This window comes from Nycticebus coucang, chromosome 8 (assembly GCF_027406575.1).
Source record: "Nycticebus coucang isolate mNycCou1 chromosome 8, mNycCou1.pri, whole genome shotgun sequence".
In the NCBI taxonomy this organism is placed as follows: domain Eukaryota; kingdom Metazoa; phylum Chordata; class Mammalia; order Primates; family Lorisidae; genus Nycticebus; species Nycticebus coucang.
Window position 1 is genome coordinate 94001533 of NC_069787.1, and position 20290 is coordinate 94021822.

The window sequence follows — 20290 nt, forward strand, 5'->3', positions numbered from 1 at the left end:
TAGCAGACTAGAGATGGGCTGCTGACTAGTTAGCAGCCCACCTTTGGCTAAGCCACAATAGTTCCCATTGCTGCCTGCTCCACCTCTATCCCGAAACATCAAGAAACTCTCCTTTTGCTGGGCAGTGTTTCTCTGCAGCACCCTAAGAAGACTGACAAAGTGGTCCCTGAGGGTGGTTGGACTGGTAGATACACCCATATGCATGCACTGGTGAAACCTGCCACCCTGTAATATGTAGAATCTCTTTTGGGCCTGCCCTTGGAGCCCCTGGCCTGGGAGACTAGGAAATACACACTCTGCTTTTTGAGGGAGTAGTGGGAGATGGAAAAGGGAGGTTTTAACAGCTTAAGGAGAAATCAGTGTGACCTGCCTTAATGGTTTACCTGGGGGTTGGGGGAAGTCACCGTCTGCCCTGAGGCCTGTGCAATTCTGCCTGTGGATAACCCAGCCCTAAAAGAACAGAGATCCAAAAAATGCCCTGGCATGCCCTGGGTATGTCTTCCCACCCCCATTTATGGGATAACTTACGTTTCATTTTCCTGAGGTAATGGTGTCTCAACTGTAGCAGAGCCCCTTCCTGCCTCTTCTCATATGCCAGCGTTAAGACAAGGCGTATTCCCATACACCTGTCATCTGCCGTATTCCTGCAGGTTACTGTTGGGAGGCTGACTTTTCTGATGCCGGGGCTCCTTCAGGATGCCCTCTGTTCTCCCCCGGCCCCACCCTCACCCCCGCACGTCAGGCAGCTTATTCCTAAGGCCTGACTCCTGCAGGAGATCCCGACGACCGCGGAACGGACCTCCAAGAACGCCTACAAGAAGGTCGTGGGTCCTACAACATCTTCATATAGACAGTCATCGGCCTCTGTGGCGCCTGCAACCGCCCCAGTACTGAGTCGCGTCTTAGCGCTGCCTCTTTCCTACTGCCACTCCCGGATCCCAGGGGTGAGAAGATGTAGACCATAGTTTTCCGGGAGGAGGGAAGAGGGCCTTTTAACCTGGGAACTAAGAAGCTACCAGTGGGTTCTGCTTTAATGATGCTGCTCTTGTCTCCGGCTGCATTTGGGCAATGTCCTGGGGAGTGTCCACCTCTGCCTGACCATAACCTAGCTCGGGAAGAGAAACTGTGAGCTGGGGTCCAAGGCACAGAGAAGCCGAGCTCAGCGCGGGCGAGGGCGGCTCCGGGCAGGCGCAGCATCCCCAGGCACCGTCTCCCGGTGACCGCGGCGCTAGCGGGCCCGGCGGCCGCTGTCCGGGCGACTGCGCAGCGCAGGCACCCCCGCGGCCCCTCCCCTGGGCGCGCGCGCGACCTGGGCGCCATGGCGGCGGCGGCAGCGGCGACAGGCCAGCGGCCCGAGACCGCCGTGGCTGGTAAGGCCCTAAGTCCGCAGTGGGTGCCCCCAGAGCACCGCCGGGAGCCGGCAGCGGCCAGACTGGGCGACAGCGAGGACGCACCGGTGCGGCCGCTGTACAAGCCCCGCGGCATCTGCTCGCGCGCCTACTTCCTGGTGCTGATGGTGTTCGTGCACCTGTACCTGGGCAACGTGCTGGCGCTACTGCTCTTCGTGCATTACAGCAACGGCGACGAAAGCACAGATCCCGGCCCACAGCGCCGCGCCCAGGGTCCCAGCCCCGCGCCGACCTTAGGCCCCCTCACCAGGCTCGAGGGCATCAAGGTGAGGATCCCCCCGGCCCAGCACCACTGCGCTCCAAATCCCGCCTGACTAAGCCGGGAAGGACTGGCGTTCAGTCCTGGTCCCCCACGCTGCCCCAAGTGCCACTCCATACCGATCCCGCGTGCGCCCAATCACCTTCTGTCTCACTCCAGCCCGAGGGTGATTTTTTCCTTCTTGGGCAGTGCAGTCTGGCCTCCAGCTGCCCGTTATGCGCCTGTCTCTTAGGTGGGGTATGAGCGTAAGGTCCAGCTAGTCACCGACAGGGATCATTTCATCCGAACCCTCAGCCTCAAGCCGCTGCTCTTCGGTAAGTCCGCAGGGCACTCCTGGGAAGGGCCAGGGGCTGCATGCCACTGTGAGGCTCATTTCGACCACGTGACTTCTATTTTGAAAATGGCTGCTTCAAAATAACCCTTTTCTTTATCCATCCAGAAGTCTGAAGTGAGTTCCCACTTTTCCCTCCATGATAGGGTGACAGAGTGCCCTTCTCACACTCTCCTCTCTTGTCTCTGCTCCCTGCATCCAGTTCTTCCATCACAGGGCTGGGCAATGTGACCCTGAGGCTAGTATCTAAATATTTCATTGAAACTGCCTTTGGACATTCTGTACCACCATTAATCCTGTCACCTTCTTGAATGGGGTGGAGGGGGTTGGGGAGAGTCTGTTAACCAGGTTTCAGCTGACCTCAGGGCCTCTGAGGGAAATCCCACTACCAAAATGGGCCTTGTGCTCTGGTGAGAAGCTGTACAAAAGGGATAAACTACAGAAGAGACGTTGTCCGCAGGGGTAAACCTGCCCCATCAGGGCACCAGTCAGAGGCCCAGCATTTGTTGCCAGTACTCTAGGATTCTTGTTGAGGAATGAGGCTTTTGCTTAATCATAGTAGGCAAAGCTTTCTAGGGTGACTCCACTTGGAGCCACATCACATTTTCTGAGCCCTAATTTGTGCGATTATTTCATTTAATTTTTACAACTCCTCTTGTGAGGAGGATGTAGATTCCACCCTCAGACTAAAAGGTAAGAAAGTGAGACACAGAGAGCTGCCATGGCATGGCCAGGTTTGTACAGCTAGTGCAGTGGCGAAGCTGGGATTAGAACCCAGGCAGTTTGCCTCTAAAGTTTGTGTACTAAAGCCACTGTGAAGACCCCAAAGTCCTTGAAAGACCACAAGTGTCAACTAGGTAGAGGCCTCCAGACCCCCAGACCTTGCCCAACCCTGGTATCAATCTGGGCTCAATGACACATATTTGCAGACCTGGGGCCATTGCGTGCTGCTATGGGATGGAGTGGGCAGAGAGTTTTAAGAAGGGGGCTGGGGCCAACGCAGTGCATCTGAGCCCTAGTTGGGATAATTATGCCTAGACCTGTGAAAAGGATGTCACATGCATGCTGTCTGTGGGGAAATAGGTTATGCTGTCAGTCATGTTATGGGAGAGACCCTAAAAGGTGGTGGGGTGGTGGTTGTTATTACTTTTACTATGGAATAATGTTGAAGTCTATGCCAGGCAGTATTTTAGGTCCTGGGAACATAGCATTGAACAAAATAGAAAACAACAACAAAACCCTGAAGCTGACTTTTGAATGAAGAAGAAACAGACAAGAAACAAAGGTACATTGCATGTCAGATGATTATACGTGATTACAGACAAGTAAGGCAGAATTTCACCTGGGATTGAAACTCCTACTGAGGTAGCCAGATTGGCCTCCCTGAGAACAAATATTTGAGCAAAGACCTGCAGAAAGTACAGGACCAGCCAGGTAGCTCTCAGGGGAGGGATCCAGGGAAAAGGAATAAAACTTACTGCATTACAGTGAACAGACACATCTGAGGAGGTTGTCTTTTTTCTCAGTCTTCCTGGGACCTGTATATATTTAATTCATATGCATGTTAGCTTAAGTGAGCCATAAGCCCCCCTAACATGTAGTTTGTCCTATAAAGCAGGGAATGAGAAATGCAGACCCCAAGTCACCAAGAGTAAATTATAAGAAGCAGAAGATACCAAAGGGAACAATTAGGAGATTTGGGCAGCTGTGGCAAGACCTTCCTGTTCGTGGTCTTCATTTTCTCCAAAACATTGACATTATCTTCCTGTCTGTTGGTGGAAGATGGCCCATATTTCCTCCTGAAAGCCCTGGGACTTGCTACTTAGCAAAAACAAGGTGGGGCAGCCGGGTGCGGTGACTCACGTCTGTAATTCCAGCACTTGAGAGGCTGAGGCAGGTGGATTGCCTGAGCTCACAGTTTCCAGATCAGCCTGAGCCAGAGGGAGACCCCCACCTCTAAAGATAGCCAGGTGTTGTGGCAGGCGCCTGTAGTCCCAGCTACTTGGGAGGCTGAGGCAAGAGATCACTTAAAGCCAGGAGTTTGAGGTTGCTGTGAGCTATGATGCCACAGCACTCTACCAAGAGCGATAAGTGAGACTCTGTCTCAAAACAAACAAACAAAAAAGAAAACAAAACAAAAAAACAAGATGGGGCAAATGCAGAAGAGATTAGTGATTATAAGGCCAGTTGTGAGAAGGGGGAACCACAGAAGAGGCTCAGTGCCTATAGCTCAGCGGCTAGGGCTCCAGCCACATAAACTGGAGCTGGCGGGTTCGAATTCAGCCTGGGCCTGCCAAACAACGACGACTGCAACCAAAAAATAGCCGGGTGTTGTGGCGGGCACCGTCGTCCCAGCTACTTGGGAGGCTGAAGCAAGAGAATTCCTCAAGCCCAAGAGTTTGAGGTTACTGTGAGCTATGACGTTACAGCACTCTACTTAGGGAGACATAGTGAGACTCTGTCTCAAAAAGAAAAGAAACCACAGAAGAGAGGGTGTCCATGGCTGAGTGCTGTGGTATTAGATGAATCCAAAGAAGGATGCCTCATCCCCAGAAGAAACCGTGTCTATCTCTATTCTTTGTCTGTCCATCCACCCATTGGTCTACTGTTCTCATCATCCTAAAAAGGCAGGCAGGGCCCAAAGAGAATGGGCCTACTGTAGACTCTGCCCCCTCTGCTGTGCTGCTTTTGGCTCCAGACCTGTGGAAAGGAACCCCAGAACTCCATAGGGAAGACCCCATGCAACTTCTAGTCTCTCTTTGCAAGATGTTTCCTGTTTTTGACCCCTCGTTCCTAGAGACACTTGGCAAGTGAGATCTGGGTCACAAAAGGTCCCACCCAGAGCTCCTGGCAAATACCTACATGACTGTAGTAGGCATTTCCCAAGGATTTGGAATATTAAGTGTCAGCTGAGGGTCCTGTTCAGTTCAGAAGGGAAGTACCCCATTTCTGAGTCATTACCCTCTCTCGGGCAACATTGCTTTCTCACATGTAGCTCACTTCTACTGTACCTCACCTTACACTCATTCTGTCTTTAAAAAGCAGGTCAGGCGGGTGGCTCCTGTGGCTCAGTGAGTAGGGCGCCGGCCCCAAATGCCGAGGGTGGCGGGTTCAAACCCAGCCCCGGCCAAACTGCAACAAAAAAAAAATAGCCGGACGTTGTGGCGGGCGCCTGTAGTCCCAGCTGCTCGGGAGGCTGAGGCAAGAGAATCACGTAAGCCCAAGAGTTAGAGGTTGCTGTGAGCTGTGTGACACCACAGCACTCTACCCGAGGGTGGTACAGTGAGACTCTGTCTCTACAAAAAAAAAAGCAGGTCAGTCAGATTTCATCACATCCTTCCTTAAAAGTCTCCAGCATTTCCCATTTCACTTCTGAGTCTCATCTGGTGCCTCAAAGCCCTCTTATCTCTTAGCTCTCATCTCCTGCCACCCCCTACTTCCTCCATATACAGACACCAAGCTCATTGCTGCCTTGGGGCCTTATATATACCTTCCCTTGCTAGAAGGCTTAGAACTGGCTCTGATGGTGGCTCTAGAAGGCATCTGCTCAGACATCCCCTCCTCACGGACCTCTCTTGTCCTCAAACCCATCTTAAGAGGTTCCCAGGCACCCTGTTTGCATTGACCCATTGGGTTTTCATCTCAGTGCTTAGTCCTGCTGTATATTATGTTCTGCATGTATTTGTGTTATTTGAGCCTCTGCTCAAAAAGTGAGCTGCATATGTGAAAAAGCATATTTGTAGCCTGATTTGTTCTGATGTGTATCCAGTAATCAGAGTTGTGTCTACTGCTAAGCATCACTGGCTACCCACAGGGGTTTACTGGGTGCTGGAAACCCATGCCAGCACCTGTCTGCTTGCTCAGTGTGGCCTCCACGCCCATCTCTGACTTGGTACCCTCTTCAAGGGCAGTAGGGGGCACTTCCAGAGGGCCAGCAAGAATTAATCCATTCTTAACTATCTAAGGTAAATAAGTAATTTCCAGCAGTACACAAAACTATTTTAAAATCATGACTGTTTTATCATAGGATTTCCAAATATATTCTTTTTCAGCTTAAGAGAACAATCAGGGTGCCTGTAATCCTAGCACTCTGGGAGGCCAAGGTGGGTGGATTGCCCTGAGCTCACAGGTTCGAGATCAGCCTGAGCAAAGAGCAAAACCTCATCTCTAAAAATATAGCCGGGTATTATGGCAGGCACCTGTAGTCCTAGCAACTTGGGAGGATAAGGCAAGAAAATCGAGCTATGACACCACAGCACTCTTCCAAGGGTGACAAAGTGAGACTCTGTCTCAAAAAAAAAAAAAAAAAGAGGGGCAGTGCCTGTGGTTCAGTGGGTAGGGCGCCAGCCCCATATACCGAGGGTGGCGGGTTCAAACCCAGCCCCAGCCAAACTGCAACAAAAAATAGCCGGGCGTTGTGGTGGGTGCCTGTAGTCCCAGCTACTCGAGAGGCTGAGGCAAGAGAATCGCCTAGGCCCAGGAGCTGGAGGTTGCTGTGACCTGTGATGCCATAGCACTCTACCAAGGTCAACATAGTGAGACTCTGTCTCAAAAAATAAAAATAAAAATCAGGCAGCTACATCAGACCACTGTGCTAGTGACAAACACGGGAGGCCCAGAAATAGACAAAGAATTTTATTGTGCATATTAATTAGGCAACTTAATCTGCATGAACCACTTCCACTCCTTGCCACACACTCCTCTGCTATTTCATGATGCTGTTTTATGGGCCTGCTCCTTGGCAAAGCTGCACACTCAGTAAAGGTCAGGCAGGTATGACTGAATCTGTTGGGGCTCAACAAGCAGCATGCTGCCCAGAGTGAGCACAGCTTAAGGCTGTGAGCGTTCCCTGAGATGCAGCTTGGAGTGCTGGGTCATGTGGGCAGTAGCAGGGCAGTAGCCAGGCTGCCATCCTAGACCCAGATAGGACAGAAAGATGATTTTGTTTGCCCACCACACACAGTTGCCAGAGAGTCTGCCTGCCCTCTTGGCTAAACAGGGAACTACATGCTTAGGAAGCAGTCCCTAGCTGTATCCCAGGAACAGGGCTTCCATCCTACTTGAGCCTGGTGCCTTTCTGGGCTCTGGTCTTTAAATCTCCTTGAGTGGGGGGTGTCAAATGAAAGAGGGTGGTTTGTTTTTTTTTTTGAGACAAGAGTCTCATTTTGTCACCCTCGGTAGAGTGCTGTAGTGTCACAGCTCACAACATCAAACTCTTGGGCTTAGCGATTCTCTTGCCTCAGCCACCTAAGTAGCTGGGACTACAGGTGCCCACCACAATGCCAGCTATTTTTTTGTTGCAGTTGTCATTGTTGTTTAGCTGGCCTGGGCCGTGTTTGAACCAGCCAGCCTCAGTGCACATGCCTGGTGCCGTAACCACTGTGCTATGGATGCCAAGTTTGTTTTTGTTTTTGTTTTTTTTTGGAGATAGAATCTCACTTTGTTTCCCCCAGTAGAGTGCCATGGCATTATAGCTCACAGCAACCTCAACTCCTGGGCTCAAGTGATTCTCTTGCCTCAGTCTCCCAAGTAGCGGGAGTACAGGCGCCTGCCACAATGCCCAGCTATTTATTTTTATTTTTATTTATTTATTTTTCTTTTGCAGTTTTTGGCTGGGGCTGGGTTTGAACCCACCATCTTTGGCATACAGGGCCGGCACCCTACTCTGTTGAGCCACAGGCGCCGCCTATTTATTTATTTTTGAGAGAGAGCCTCAAACTGTCAACATGGGTAGAGTGCCATGGCATCACAGCTCACAGCAACCTCCAACTGCTGGGCTTAAGCAGTTCTCTTGCCTCAGCCTCCCAAGTAGCTGGGACTACAGGCGCTGCCACAACGCCCAGCTATTTTTTGGTTGTAGTTGTCATTGTTATTTGGCAGGCCTGGACTGGATTCAAACCTCCCAGCTCTGGTGTATGTGGCTGGTGCCTTAACCACTTGAGCTATAGGCGCCGAGCCAATGCCTGGCTATTTTTAGAGACGGGGTCTTACTCTAGCTCAAGGTGGTCTCGAACCGGAGAGCTCAGGCAATTCACCCACTTCGGCCTCCCAGAGGGCTAGGATTACAGGAGTGATTGACCTCGCCTGGCCAGAAAGAGGTTTTTATGTGTGTCCAGGGGTGCACACACAACTTGCATGGCCTCTGCACAGTATGTGGCTATAAAGTCCCAGGTTTTCCCTGGCAGGTTAGCCCATATTCTAGGCACTGATGATGGTGCCACATGCACATAAGCAGTTGCAGATTTTGCTGGACCCAGCTCTAGGTATAGGCTGTGGTTACAAACAGCCAGTGTCCTGCATCTTCCCACTCAACACATAGGTCCCTGTGTGCTTTCCTCACAGGAAGTTGTACACACATGTAATACCCAGCTCACCCAGTGTCACAGGATGGGAGCCAGCTCTGCAAGGGGCAGTGGTCCTGTCTTCATACCTCTAGTCTTGAGTTCAGGCCACAGTCCCAGGGGCCAGCAGATGTACTAGATGAGCTGGACTTCCATTGCTAAATGCAATCAGAGGGGCTAGTGATGAGAAGGGCCTCTAAGAATCCCACCACCGCCACCCACCCACTCCACCTGGTGAACTAAACCCTCTTGTCTTAGGGCTTAGGCGCAGTGGCTCACCCCTGTGACCCTAGGACATCTGGGAAGCTGAGATGAGGGGATTGCCTGAGCTCAGGAATTGGAGACCTGAATTAAATTGGCCTGAGCAAGAGGGAGACCTGGTCTCTAAAAATAGCCTGGTGTTGTGGTGGGTGCCTATAGCTCCAGCTACTCAGGTGGTTGAGGCAAGAGGATCCCTTAAGCCCGAGAAATTGCGGTTGCTGTGAGCTATGACGCTATGGCACTCTACTGAGGATGACAAAGTGAGACTCTTGTCTCAACCCCCCTCCCAAAAAAACCTCAAACCCTCTAGGCTTGGCGCCTGTAGCACAGGCACCGGCCACGTGCACTGAGGCTGGAGGGTTTGAACCCAGCCTGGGACTGCTAAACAACAATGACAATTGCAACAAAAATATAGCTGGGCGTTGTGGCGGGTGCCTATAGTCCCAACTACTTGGGAAGCTGAGGCAAGAGAATCACTTAAGCCAAGAGTTTGATGTTGCTGTTGTGAGTTGTTACTCCATGGCACTCTACTGAAGGCAACATAGTAAGACTCTGTCTCAAAAAAAAAAAACAATAAAACTACTTTTTTTTTTTTTTTTGTAGAGACAGAGTTTCACTTTATTGCCCTCGGTAGAGTGCCGGGGCGTCACACAGCTCACAGCAACCTCCAACTCCTGGGCTTAGGCGATTCTTCTGCCTCAGCCTCCCGAGTAGCTGGGACTACAGGTGCCGGCCACAACGCCTGGCTATTTTTTTGTTGTTGTTGTTGCAGTTTGGCCGGGGATGGGTTTGAACCCGCCACCCTCGGTATATGGGGCCGGCACCCTGCTCACTGAGCCACAGGTGCTGCCCACAATAAAACTACTTAAACCCTCTTGTCAGTGCTCTAATGGTCTGCCCTTAGAATCAGAATGCCACCCTTCTTAGCAGGAGTTTTGATTTGTTTTTGTTTTTAGCGACAGAGTCTCACTTTCTTGGCCTTTGTAGAGTGTCATGGCATCACAGCTCACAGCAACCTCCAGCTCCTGAGCTTAGGCGATTTCTCTTCCCTCAGCCTTCTGAGTAGCTGTGACTACAGGCACCCACCATAACACCTGGCTATTTTTTTGTTGCAGTTTGGCCAGGGCCGGGTTTGAGTGCACCACCCTCATTATATGGGGCTGGTGCCCTACCCACTGGGCCACTGGCACTGCCCTGTTTTTATTGTTTTAACAATGTCCCACGCTCTTAAAATAAATTGTTTTAGTTCTAAGCAGCATAGCATTTGGGTATTCCCTCTTACATTGCCTCAGCACCAGCCCAGGGGCTGAAATGGATGCCCTTGTAAGGGGTGAGGTTTTGGTGGGCACTACACACTCAGGGCCCACCAAAATCACTGGTGCAGAGTATGTCCAGGACCTCCTTGGATGAGCTTATGGCCTGCAACTCAAGGTCCCTGTAGCTGGCACACCGCACTGGGAGGAGGGGTGGAAGTGGGAGTTAGGTGCCCACCAGGGGTGAGGGAGATGATGAGAAAGAGTCCTTTCCACTTTGCCCTCTTTTTCATACCCCCCTCTTTTTTTTTTCAAGACAGAGTCTTAAGCTGTTGCCCTGGGTAGAGTGCCGTGGCATTACACCTCACAGTAACCTCAAATTCTTAGGCTTAAGTGATTCTCTTGCCTCAGCCTCCCAAGTAGCTGGGACTATAGGCACCCACAACGCCCAGCTATTTTTTGGTTGTAGTTGTCATTGTTATTTGGCAGGCCTGGGCAGGATATGAACCCACCAGCCTTGGTGTATGTAGCTGGTGCCCTAACACTGAGCTACAGGCACTGAGCTTTTTTGACCCCTTTTAAGATAGATGTCTGCTGTGGGCAGCCCTCTTTCTTTCCCACCTGAGAGGGCCATTTACCTGATCCCTGTGGGGAATGATTTGAAAGGGGGCACTGCCCCACAGGGCCAAGCAAGGTGGAGACTAGCCAGGAAGATTTTCAGAGACACATCGGTGATCCAGGTGCGAGCCACTGGCCAAGGCTGCCATGCAGAGATCATGGCCTGCAAGTGTCCATAGTGCAGGATGGCTAGCCAGGGATAGCTGTAGCAGGCCATCATGGGCTCGCAGTGGGCCTGCACAGCCTCACACAGGCTGCAGCATGGGTAGATAACCATGAAGAGGAATGGTTGAGAGTGGTGCAACTACAGGCTGGGCGCTCAGATCAGCTGGTTGCTAGGCAACAACACTCTGGTCACCTAGCAATACCACTGCAGCCTAGCTTTCTCACATGCCCCACATCTCAGCCTGCAGCCTTGCCTCCTCCTTCCCAGAGCTGCCGTCTTACCTCCCCCGCCTCTTCAGCCCAGGCTTCTTTCCAGCTTTCCCTTGCACCTTTCCCTCCAGCTTCATGGCCATTTAATGTTTGAGGAGAGGGGTGGGAAGTCCTTGCCCTCTTGACATTCACTATGCATCTTAAAGGGAGAAAGTAAAGCCCTTCTTCTTGTTCTAAAAGGCCTATAGGGCAGTACAGCCAGGGCTGGGGTTGGCAAGGAATATAGGGGCCTGGTCCCAGGTTTTTTCTTTTTGAGACAGGGTCTCACTTTGTCACCTTTGGTAGAGTATTGTGACATTGTAGCTCACAGCAACCTCAAACTCTTGGGCTGAAGTGATTCTCTTGCCTGTGTAGTTCCAGGCACCAGCCAAATGCCTGGCTATTTTTAGAAATGGGGTCTCACTTTAGCCTAAGCTGGTCTCAAACTCCTGAGCTCAAGCAGTCTGTCCACCTCAGCCTCCCAAAGTGCTAGGATTACAGGCATGAGCCACTGTGCCTGGCCTTGGTCCCAAGTTCTATTGACATGGTCACCCAGAGGCTCTGGGAGTGAACTGTTGTTCACAGATTACATTTGGCTGGGGAAGAGGAATCAGCCCTATGAGCTCTTGGACTCCCTGGGAGAAAAGCCCACCAGAGGGGCCTCACCTCCATCTTTTGTCAGGATTCTTTGGACAGAGCTCCCATACCTCACTGGAAAGGTGCTCCCCTCCACTCCTTAGCCAGAAGCAACTTGTCCGGTTGCCCTATCTTGATGTTAAAGAGCCTTTGATGGTTGTGGGTCCAGGCCACAGGTTTGACCCCATATGCTCACTGCTGGCAGTCCCCTGCCTGCGGGCACCTGCTTCCCTCCGCCAGGAACAGTGCAACAAGAAAAATAATCCATTTTCCTCCCTGCCCCAGCAGTCAGCATTGATAGAGCTCAGCAAGGATTAGCTGCCTGAGCAGGGCCTAGCTGAGGAGGGCTCCCCCTGCGATGCACTTGGGAGCCCCTGCCCCACCTGTTAAGGCACACAGCGGCGAAGATGGTGCAGAAGATGAGGTGAGCATCAAGATGGCACTCCTGGGCAAGCAGGGACAACCAGGTGACTGACTACTGGATGGCCTCTACCTCTATGTTGTCATCCAGCAAGTTGGGCAGCCACCTCTCTATGTAGCCAATATTGTGGCACAGGGTCATGGCTAGGAGAATGGGCATGCACTGCATGGGGTCCCAGGGACCCCTTGTCCTGCCATCACCCCACACCCCACAGTGACACCAGCACCACCAGCAGCTCCAGCCTTCCTCACTCCATTACCTGCCTTCTCTGCCCTGGCCTTAATGAGCTATGATTAAGGGCTTTATAGGACTGTTACCTACACCCCAGGAGCCAACAGAGAAGGAGATCCTGCATGTCTACACAACTCCCAGGTGTTTGGATCAATCTGGTTAGGCCCCAACAGGCTGACTGGATTATTAGCTTTGGATTAGTAACACAGTAGGGTGGGGGCTGTAGAGGCTGGAGCATCTTCATTGGGCCTGCAGATTACTGGTGCCTAATAAACTGAAGAATGCTGGGCCTGTGGTTTGTTTGTTTGTTTGTTTTTTTGTAGAGACAGAGTCTCACTTTATCACCCTCAGTAGAGTGCCGTGGCATTACACAGCTCACAGGAACCTCCAACTCCTGGGCTAGGGGATTCTCTTGCCTCAGCCTCCCAATGTTTGTTTGAGACAGAGTCTCGCTTTGTCACCCTCGGTAGAGTGCCATGGTGTCATAGCTCACAGCAACCTCAGACTCTTGGGCTCAAGCAATTCTCTTGTCTCAGCCTCCCAAGTAGCTGGGACTACAGGTGCCCGCCACAATGCCTATCTATATTTTTAGAGACAGGAGCTTGATCTAATTCAGGCAGGTCTCAAATTCGTGAGCTCAGGCAATCCACCCAACTCAGTTTCCCAGAGTGCTGGATTATAGGTGTGAGTCTTAAGAGACTAGCATCTGTTAAAAACCTGAGTAATGCCCACTGACTTTCCAGCACTAGGCAACTCAGCCCTTGTCAGATAACCAGCAGCCATTAGTACAGGAGAATGGAGGAAAAGGCCCTCAGACTGACCTATCGCACTGGATGTCTTGTGCTTTGTTTTTTGTTTTGTTTTGAGATAGAGTCTCACTTTATCACTCTCGGTAGAGTGCCGTGGCATCACACAGCTCACAGCAACTTCCAACTCCTGGGCTTAGGCAATTCTCTTGCCTCAGCCTCCCGAATAGCTGGGACTACAGGCGCCCACCACAACGCCCATCTATTTTTTTGTTGCAGTTTGGCCTGGGCCGGGTTTGAACCCGCAACCCTCAGTATATGGGGCCCAGCGCCCTACCCAGTGAGCCACAGGCACCGCCCTTGTGCTTTGTTTTTATTTGAATAATACTGAAAAGCAAAAATGAAAGGAAGAATTAGCCATCATCTCTCCACTTTAAAAACTTTTACCCATTTTGATATGAGGACAATTAATGACAATTAAGGTCATGGAGGGGGAAAGAAAAGCAGAGAGAGGGAAGGAGGGAGAGGGGTGGAGCCTTGGTGTGTGCCACACCTTCTGGGGGCAAGACATGATTGCAAGAAGGACTTTACCTAACGAATGCAATCAGTGTAACCTGGCTTATTGTACCCTCAATGAATCCCCAACAATAAAAAAAAAAACTTATACCCAGTTGGCTGGACATGGTGGTGGGCGCCTGTAGTCCCAGCTACTTGAGAGGCTGAGGGAAGAGATCACTTGAGCCCAGGAGGTTGCTGTGAGCTATGATATGCAAGGGCACACTCTACCCAGGGTGACAGAATGAGACTCTGTCTCAAAAAACAAACAATAAAAAAAAAACCCTTACAACCAGTGAAAGTCAAACCTCTGTCCTTCAGATCCACTCTCTCACCCTCAGTCTTACCCCAAGGTGGGTGAGCCCACATCCAGGTTAGCTTTGGCTTCCTCCCAGGGCTCCCCTACCACAAGAAAGGCTCCATATTTCAAAGGTTGGCCAATATTTGCAGGGCAATTCAACTTGGACAACTCAGAGTCCAGATGTAAAAGGGTATGTAAAGTCCTCTAGACATGGTGGCCACCAAGGACAGGGAGTACCACAGGAACCCTGTGAGGAGGAAGGTACAGTGTGCATCAGCACCCTGGCTCAGTCCATGGCCTTACCTCCTTCTCTGGCAGAAATCCCTGGTTTCCTGACTGATGAGGAGTGTCGGCTCATCATCCATCTGGCACAGATGAAGGGTTTACAGCGCAGCCAGATCCTGCCCACTGAAGAGTATGAAGAGGCCATGAGCATGATGCAGGTCACCCAGCTGGACCTCTTCCGGTTGCTGGACCAGAACCGTGATGGTCACCTGCAGCTGCGTGAGGTTGGGATCCTGGGCTTGAATAGGCATAGGGTGGGAATGTCCAGAATTATCTTTCTGGTGGCGAGGTCACTTGTCCAGCTCAGCCTTGGTCCCAAGAGTTAGGTACCTCCTCAGGCCTGCTTGGACATGCTCATATCTGGGATCCCCCTTCTCTCTCTGAAGAACCCTATCTTAGGAACCCCAGAGGATGGCAGGAGAATCCTGGGGCGTGGGGGGAGGTGATGGCATTTATCATCACAGTGTCAAGTGGTGTACCATCTTTGACCTAGATTCTTTGCTGTCATGGCTGGGAGCACCACAGAACTCATAATGGATGGAGTAGTACCTCTGAGTGGCAAGCAGTTTGTTCTCTCTCTGCATGGCCCTCATACATCTGGTAGGGTACAGGGTCCATTGCCCACATGGAACACACCATGGAGCCTGGTCTTCCTGAGGGGCTTGGTGGTCATGCCCTAGCCAGGCTTCTCCCTGGTGCCTATTCCTTCTTCCCACCCAGGCCTTGGCCTCCCCACCTCACCTGGGTTATCTGCGTGGGCACAAGCCTATCCATTCTCCCTCCAACCAGCCATCAGTGGTGCTCCCCATGAAGGACACAGTCCTCGCAGGGCTGGGAATGCCAGTGGCCTCACGCCTCTTGACTTCCCTGGCCTCTTTCTCAGATGCCTTTCACATCTCTGCCTACCCTGTCAGTTCAGGGACCATTTCTATCCTGTATCCTCTGTCATATCTTATCACCTGAATCTTAGCTCTACGGCAAGAACTGGGCCATCTGTGATCTGATAGTTCTTCATCATTGGAATCATCCCATTAAGGGACCCTCTTGTGCTTTAGGTCCTGGCCCAGACTCGCCTAGGAAATGGGCGGTGGATGACTCCGGAGAACATTCAGGAGATGTATGCTGCAATCAAGGCTGACCCTGATGGTGACGGTGAGCTCATACTTCTCTACAGTTCTGTCCCTGTGAGCCTCCTGCCGACTTCCAGGTGCCTCATGTCAAAATAGGCTTGCCCACAGCCGGGTGCCCCTTAGCCCAGCTTCTGTAGAGGCCAGAGATGGGGAGGTGAGGATCCAGCCTTGCCCCTTACCCCTGAGAAGTAGGCAGGTAGCTGACAGTCTAGAGAGCAGTATTTGGAGACTTTTTTGACCTCATCAGGCAGAGTCTAGAGTCTGGGGTACAGAAAGGAGGCTGCTAGTTGGCAGAGGGCAGAGTTGGTAGAAACAAGGGGACAGTGAGGCCAGCTTGAGCTTGGCTCTTAACTCTGCTTCATCCATCTCTGCACTCAGACATCCACCCCAGCAGACAGCCTCCCTGGTCTAAGTGAGATCTCCCTTGCTTTCTTTTTGCCCACCTGGAGTTATGCCTAAACACCAGAGTGTTGCTAAATTTGCTAACTGCTGGGGTGCTATGGGGATAGAAGCTGCCATGCAAGTGGTCTCCCTCTGGTAATAACCCCCAGGAAGTTTCAGAGGTGCGGTTATCACCCTCATGCCCATGGACCAATTGAAGAAGATACAGCAAATATGGCTTGTAAGGATGATGTTGTGGCTGGTGAACCTTGAGTGAGGAAACTGGCTAGGACCTGTGGCTGGAGGATGGTCATGCTGCTATTGCCCTCCATATAGAGCTGGTAACAGGCTTACAGCCCTTGAATGTCCCCACCCTAGAGGAATCTGGGCCAAAGGGCAGAAGGTGTCTACCTTGGGTCAGTCGGAATAACAGGAAGAAGCAAAGACACCAGCTGATCTTCAAGAACCCCAAGAGGATAAAGCCCTTGCTTTGGTGGTTTGGGCAGGAAGAGGAGAGAGTGTTCTCATTTGATAGAACAAGGAACCAAGTGCTCACTTAGTTTTTTTTTTTTAAGGTAGACTAGTAATCCAGCAGGCAGGACTAGCCAGGTAGTTTCTACCCAGGATGGGGCCTGAGATCATGAAAGAACCCCTAGGGACTGGCCCTGCTTTGTATCCTAGAGAGTGAAAGGCCCTGGATGAGACCCAGCACTGGTTACTCTCTCCTTCACCCTCTACAGGTTGAAGGTTGGATACCATGTTCTACACAGCCAGGCTGGAGGGCCAGGGTTAGTACTTGGCCTAGCCTACTGCCCTGGCCATATGGCTCAGACTTCCTTTGGAGACCCTGCTCTGGCCACTCTTATAGAAGTTGGACTTCTTCCTTTTGGGGGTCAAATCAGAGTTTAACCTAGGAAATTAACTTCTCCAGTCTTCCCTTAGGGCCTGAAGTGACAGAAACCAGGTTCATCTCACCCAAGAGTCCATGTGGGGGACAAGTGCACATGGCCCCTCAGTGCCTGAGGCCAAGGGTTGATGCTGCCTTTGGGATAGGTAGGGAAGTGCAGCCAGCCACTGTGGCCTCCCTATCTGGGTTTGGTGGGCATTGATGGTGGGTGCCCTGTGCAGGAGTGCTGAGTCTGCAGGAGTTCTCCAACATGGACCTTCGAGACTTCCACAAGTACATGAGGAGCCACAAGGCAGAGTCCAGTGAACTGGTACGGAATAGCCACCACACCTGGCTCTACCAGGGTGAAGGTGCCCACCATGTCATGCGTGCTATCCGCCAGAGGTGAGTACCTGAGGTTGTCTTCCCTTGGGCCGGGGAAGAAGACTGGATAGGACTTCTACAGAACTTATGGGCTGAAGTAGAGAGGACAGAATTGATTAGTCAATTTGGGATTAACTTCCACTTGTTAGACCAGAACTAGGATCCATCAAAAAGACAGGCAGTTGTGGCGGTGCCTGTGGCTCAGTGAGCAGGGCGCCAGCCCCATATACCGAGGGTGGCGGGTTCAAACCCAGCCCCGGCCGAACTGCAATTAAAAAAAAAAAAAAAAAAATACCCGGGCGTTGTGGCGGGCGCCTGTAGTCCCAGCTACTCAGGAGGCTGAGGCAGGAGAATCGCCTAAGCCCAGGAGTTGGAGGTTGCTGTGAGCTGTGTGACACCATGACACTCTACTGAGGGCAATAAAGTGAAACTCTGTCTCTACAAAAAAAAAAAAAAAAAAGACAGGCAGTTGGTTTGGCACCTGTAGCACAGTAGTTACAGCGCCAGCCACATATGGCAAGTTTGAACCTGGCCTGGGCCAACTACGCAACGATGACAACTGCAAAAAAATATAGCCGGGCATTATAGCGGGCGCTTGTAGTCCCAGCTACTTGGGAGAATGAGGCAAGAGAATCGTCTGAGCCCAAGAGTTCGAGGTTGCTGTGAGCTGTGACGGCACAGCGCTCTACCAAGGGTGACATAGTGAGAATCTTCCTAAAAAAAAAAAAAGAGAGAGAGAGAGAGAAATGTCCCCTTATCTTTGCCCACAAGACCCCTGCCCTGCTCCTCTACAGGCAGGGGTTTTAGATAAATATCTTTCTTCCTAATGGGAGGGACACAACAATCCCATCCCTCTAATTTAGTGGAAATCTTATCTTTCCCATTGAGCAGGTGTCTCTGCCTCTGGCATCTAGGGAGAAAGGGTCATAATGAGTAACTCTTCTGCTCTGGCAGGGCCAGCCTGAGATGGCTTCTAGGGGAGCTGAGTAAGGGTAGAGCTATGTCAGGCCCAGGGCCCACCTTGGCAAGCTCATTAAGGCTACCATCTTGCATAGGCCTGTCTAGTCAAATGCCTACTCCCTACCAGGGTGCTGCGCCTCACTCGCCTGTCACCTGAGATTGTGGAGCTCAGTGAGCCACTGCAAGTTGTGCGGTACAGTGAAGGAGGCCACTACCACGCCCATGTGGATAGTGGACCTGTGTACCCAGAGACCATCTGCTCACATACCAAACTGGTGGCCAATGAGTCTGTACCCTTCGAGACCTCCTGCCGGCAAGTATCTTCTACCTGAGAGCTGCCTGCAATTCCTAGACTGGGCACCCTCATGATATAAGTACAGCCCTGCCCTGTGGGCATGCCACTTGGCATGTGGCCAGGAGTACTGGGCCATCCTGGTCAACAATGATCCTTCCTCTCTCCCAAAATTGTTTATCAAATGGTTTATCAAATTGTTTATCTATGATAGCTACTGACTATCATATCCACTCAAGGTAACACAAACTGAGGTCCCAAAAACACCAAAACTTGCTCATAGAGCTCTGCAACAAGCAGCAAGGCTGGACCCCCAGCTCTTTTTCCCTTCTCCTCCAGGTATTGATCTTGACTCCACCTAGAAAAGCTAAAGCTGTTCCTCCCTCCCGAGCCAAGACAATTCTAGGTCTTTCCTCTTCATGTGGCTGTTCTGGCTTAGCCTCTTCAAGGCCCCAAGACCTTCTTCATGATCTTGCTTCTGTTAGCATTTCCCAGTTAGGCCTTTGGTCAAGGCCATATAATTTAGCTAAGTGTAACTCTCATCTTGGCCAAAAAGTCACTGTGACACACTCTAAAAGACTGGTTTTAGGGGAAGAAGGAGATAGAGACATTCTTGGCATTGGCTTGCCCTGTTATCACCCATCCCAGCCTGTCCCTCTGGCCCCTGGGAACCTGGGCAGCTTATCCTGCCCATAAGTAAGCCCCTCGGAGTATCCACAGCTGGGGACCTGCTCAGTGGGCCCCCTGCCTTACAGCTACATGACAGTGCTGTTTTATTTGAACAACGTCACCGGTGGGGGCGAGACTGTCTTCCCTGTAGCAGACAACAGAACCTACGATGAAATGGTAAGAGCTTACTTACTGACTTACTGTGGGCTGGCAGGGCCTTGGGCAAATGTAGCACACACTATTCCAGGCCTGATGAAGGCACAAGTGATCCCCTGGGCATATGTGGTGGTTTCCCTTTGCTGCCTGGCCTTGGTTCCTGGCCAAACAGTGTAGCCACTCTTAAAACTCTCCTACCCTGCTGCCCACAGAGTCTGATTCAGGATGACGTTGACCTCCGTGACACTCGAAGGCACTGTGACAAGGGAAATCTGCGTGTGAAGCCCCGACAGGGCACAGCAGTCTTTTGGTACAACTACCTGCCTGATGGGCAAGGTGAGAGCCTATGGTTAGGCCAGGGGGTTCTTTGAGAGCAGCTTCCCCTTACCTAATCCCTGTCTGCCATCCTGGAAGGTTGTTTCTGGCTGCCCTCCAAATAGTTTTCTGCCCTTGGTGCCTCCCAAACCATCCTTAGTGACTTTAGCAGGTTACTCCAGGGCCTGTTCTACCCCCTGGATTATCTCAATCCTTATCATTTCCTGATACCCCAGCCTTCCTATTTTTTGTAGCTCAAGACTCATGTCCCACCCCAACACAGGATGGGAAGGGCTGTGAACAGACCTAGCAGCAAGAAAGGTAGTTTTATAGAGAGAGAGAGTGGTGTTGACCATACATTAGTGGGGTGAAATGCTGAGCCCCCAAGGTTGCCCTGTCTGGATCTTTGCTACCCAAGATATGTATAACTGGGACCACCCTTGTTATAACGTTTGGTCTACAGGAGGCCAAGGTTAGGCCAGCCTGGCTTAGGGTCCCTCCCAACCCCTCCTTCACTCATGCCACCTTCCTGTCCTAGGTTGGGTGGGCGACGTGGATGACTACTCGCTACATGGGGGCTGCTTGGTCACGCGTGGCACCAAATGGATCGCCAACAACTGGATTAACGTGGACCCCAGCCAGGCTCGGCAAGCTCTGTTCCAGCAAGAGATGGCGCGCCTTGTCCGGGAAGGTGGCTCCGACTCACAGCCTGAGTGGGCTCTGGACCGAGCCTACCGCGATGCGCGCGTGGAGCTGTGAGAGGAGGGTTAGCCCCAGCTCCCAGCCGCCTTCCTCCCGAGGTCGGGGGCTCGACTGTCCTGTCCTCCTCCAGACTAAAGGTCTGGCCAATGTCTTGCCCCACCCCCGCCTCCAGCCGCGATACGGCGAAGTTCGCACATTCACGTTATTTATTGTGTATAGACTTCATGCTGCCCAGTCAAATAAAACCACAAGGCTTTGAGCCGCCAGGCGGTCCAGGTCAGGGTGGGCGGGAGGGAGACTGGGCCAGGTTGCTGGGGTGGAGTATCCCCTAGCGTGCCGCAGGCGTCACGTGAG

General features: G+C 51.7%; 1 protein-coding gene across 2 annotated transcripts; it reads left to right on the plus strand.

Annotated features, from left to right (window-relative positions):
- Positions 1–1150: 1150 nt before the first annotated feature.
- Positions 1151–20189, plus strand: P4HTM (prolyl 4-hydroxylase, transmembrane). Of its 2 annotated transcripts, none has more exons than XM_053599106.1 (9): positions 1151–1675; positions 1901–1982; positions 14095–14285; positions 15117–15213; positions 16701–16863; positions 17930–18115; positions 18850–18940; positions 19132–19255; positions 19773–20189. In XM_053599106.1, exons 1-9 carry the CDS (start codon positions 1319–1321, stop codon positions 19991–19993), a joined length of 1512 nt encoding a protein of 503 aa, XP_053455081.1. In that variant the 5' UTR covers positions 1151–1318; the 3' UTR covers positions 19994–20189. The 2 variants fall into 2 exon arrangements, with proteins under 2 accessions (XP_053455081.1, XP_053455082.1); XM_053599107.1 differs by having other exon boundaries at positions 14095–14219.
- The last annotated feature ends 101 nt before the right edge of the window (positions 20190–20290 follow it).

Coding starts and splice junctions, on each gene's coding strand:
- P4HTM (XM_053599106.1), top strand. CDS start 1,319: ATGGCGGCGGCGGCAGCGGCGACAGGCCAGCGGCCCGAGACCGCCGTG. Junction 1,983..14,094: donor CCTCAAGCCGCTGCTCTTCG/GTAAGTCCGCAG, acceptor CTTCTCTGGCAG/AAATCCCTGGTTTCCTGACT. Junction 14,286..15,116: donor GTCACCTGCAGCTGCGTGAG/GTTGGGATCCTG, acceptor CTTGTGCTTTAG/GTCCTGGCCCAGACTCGCCT.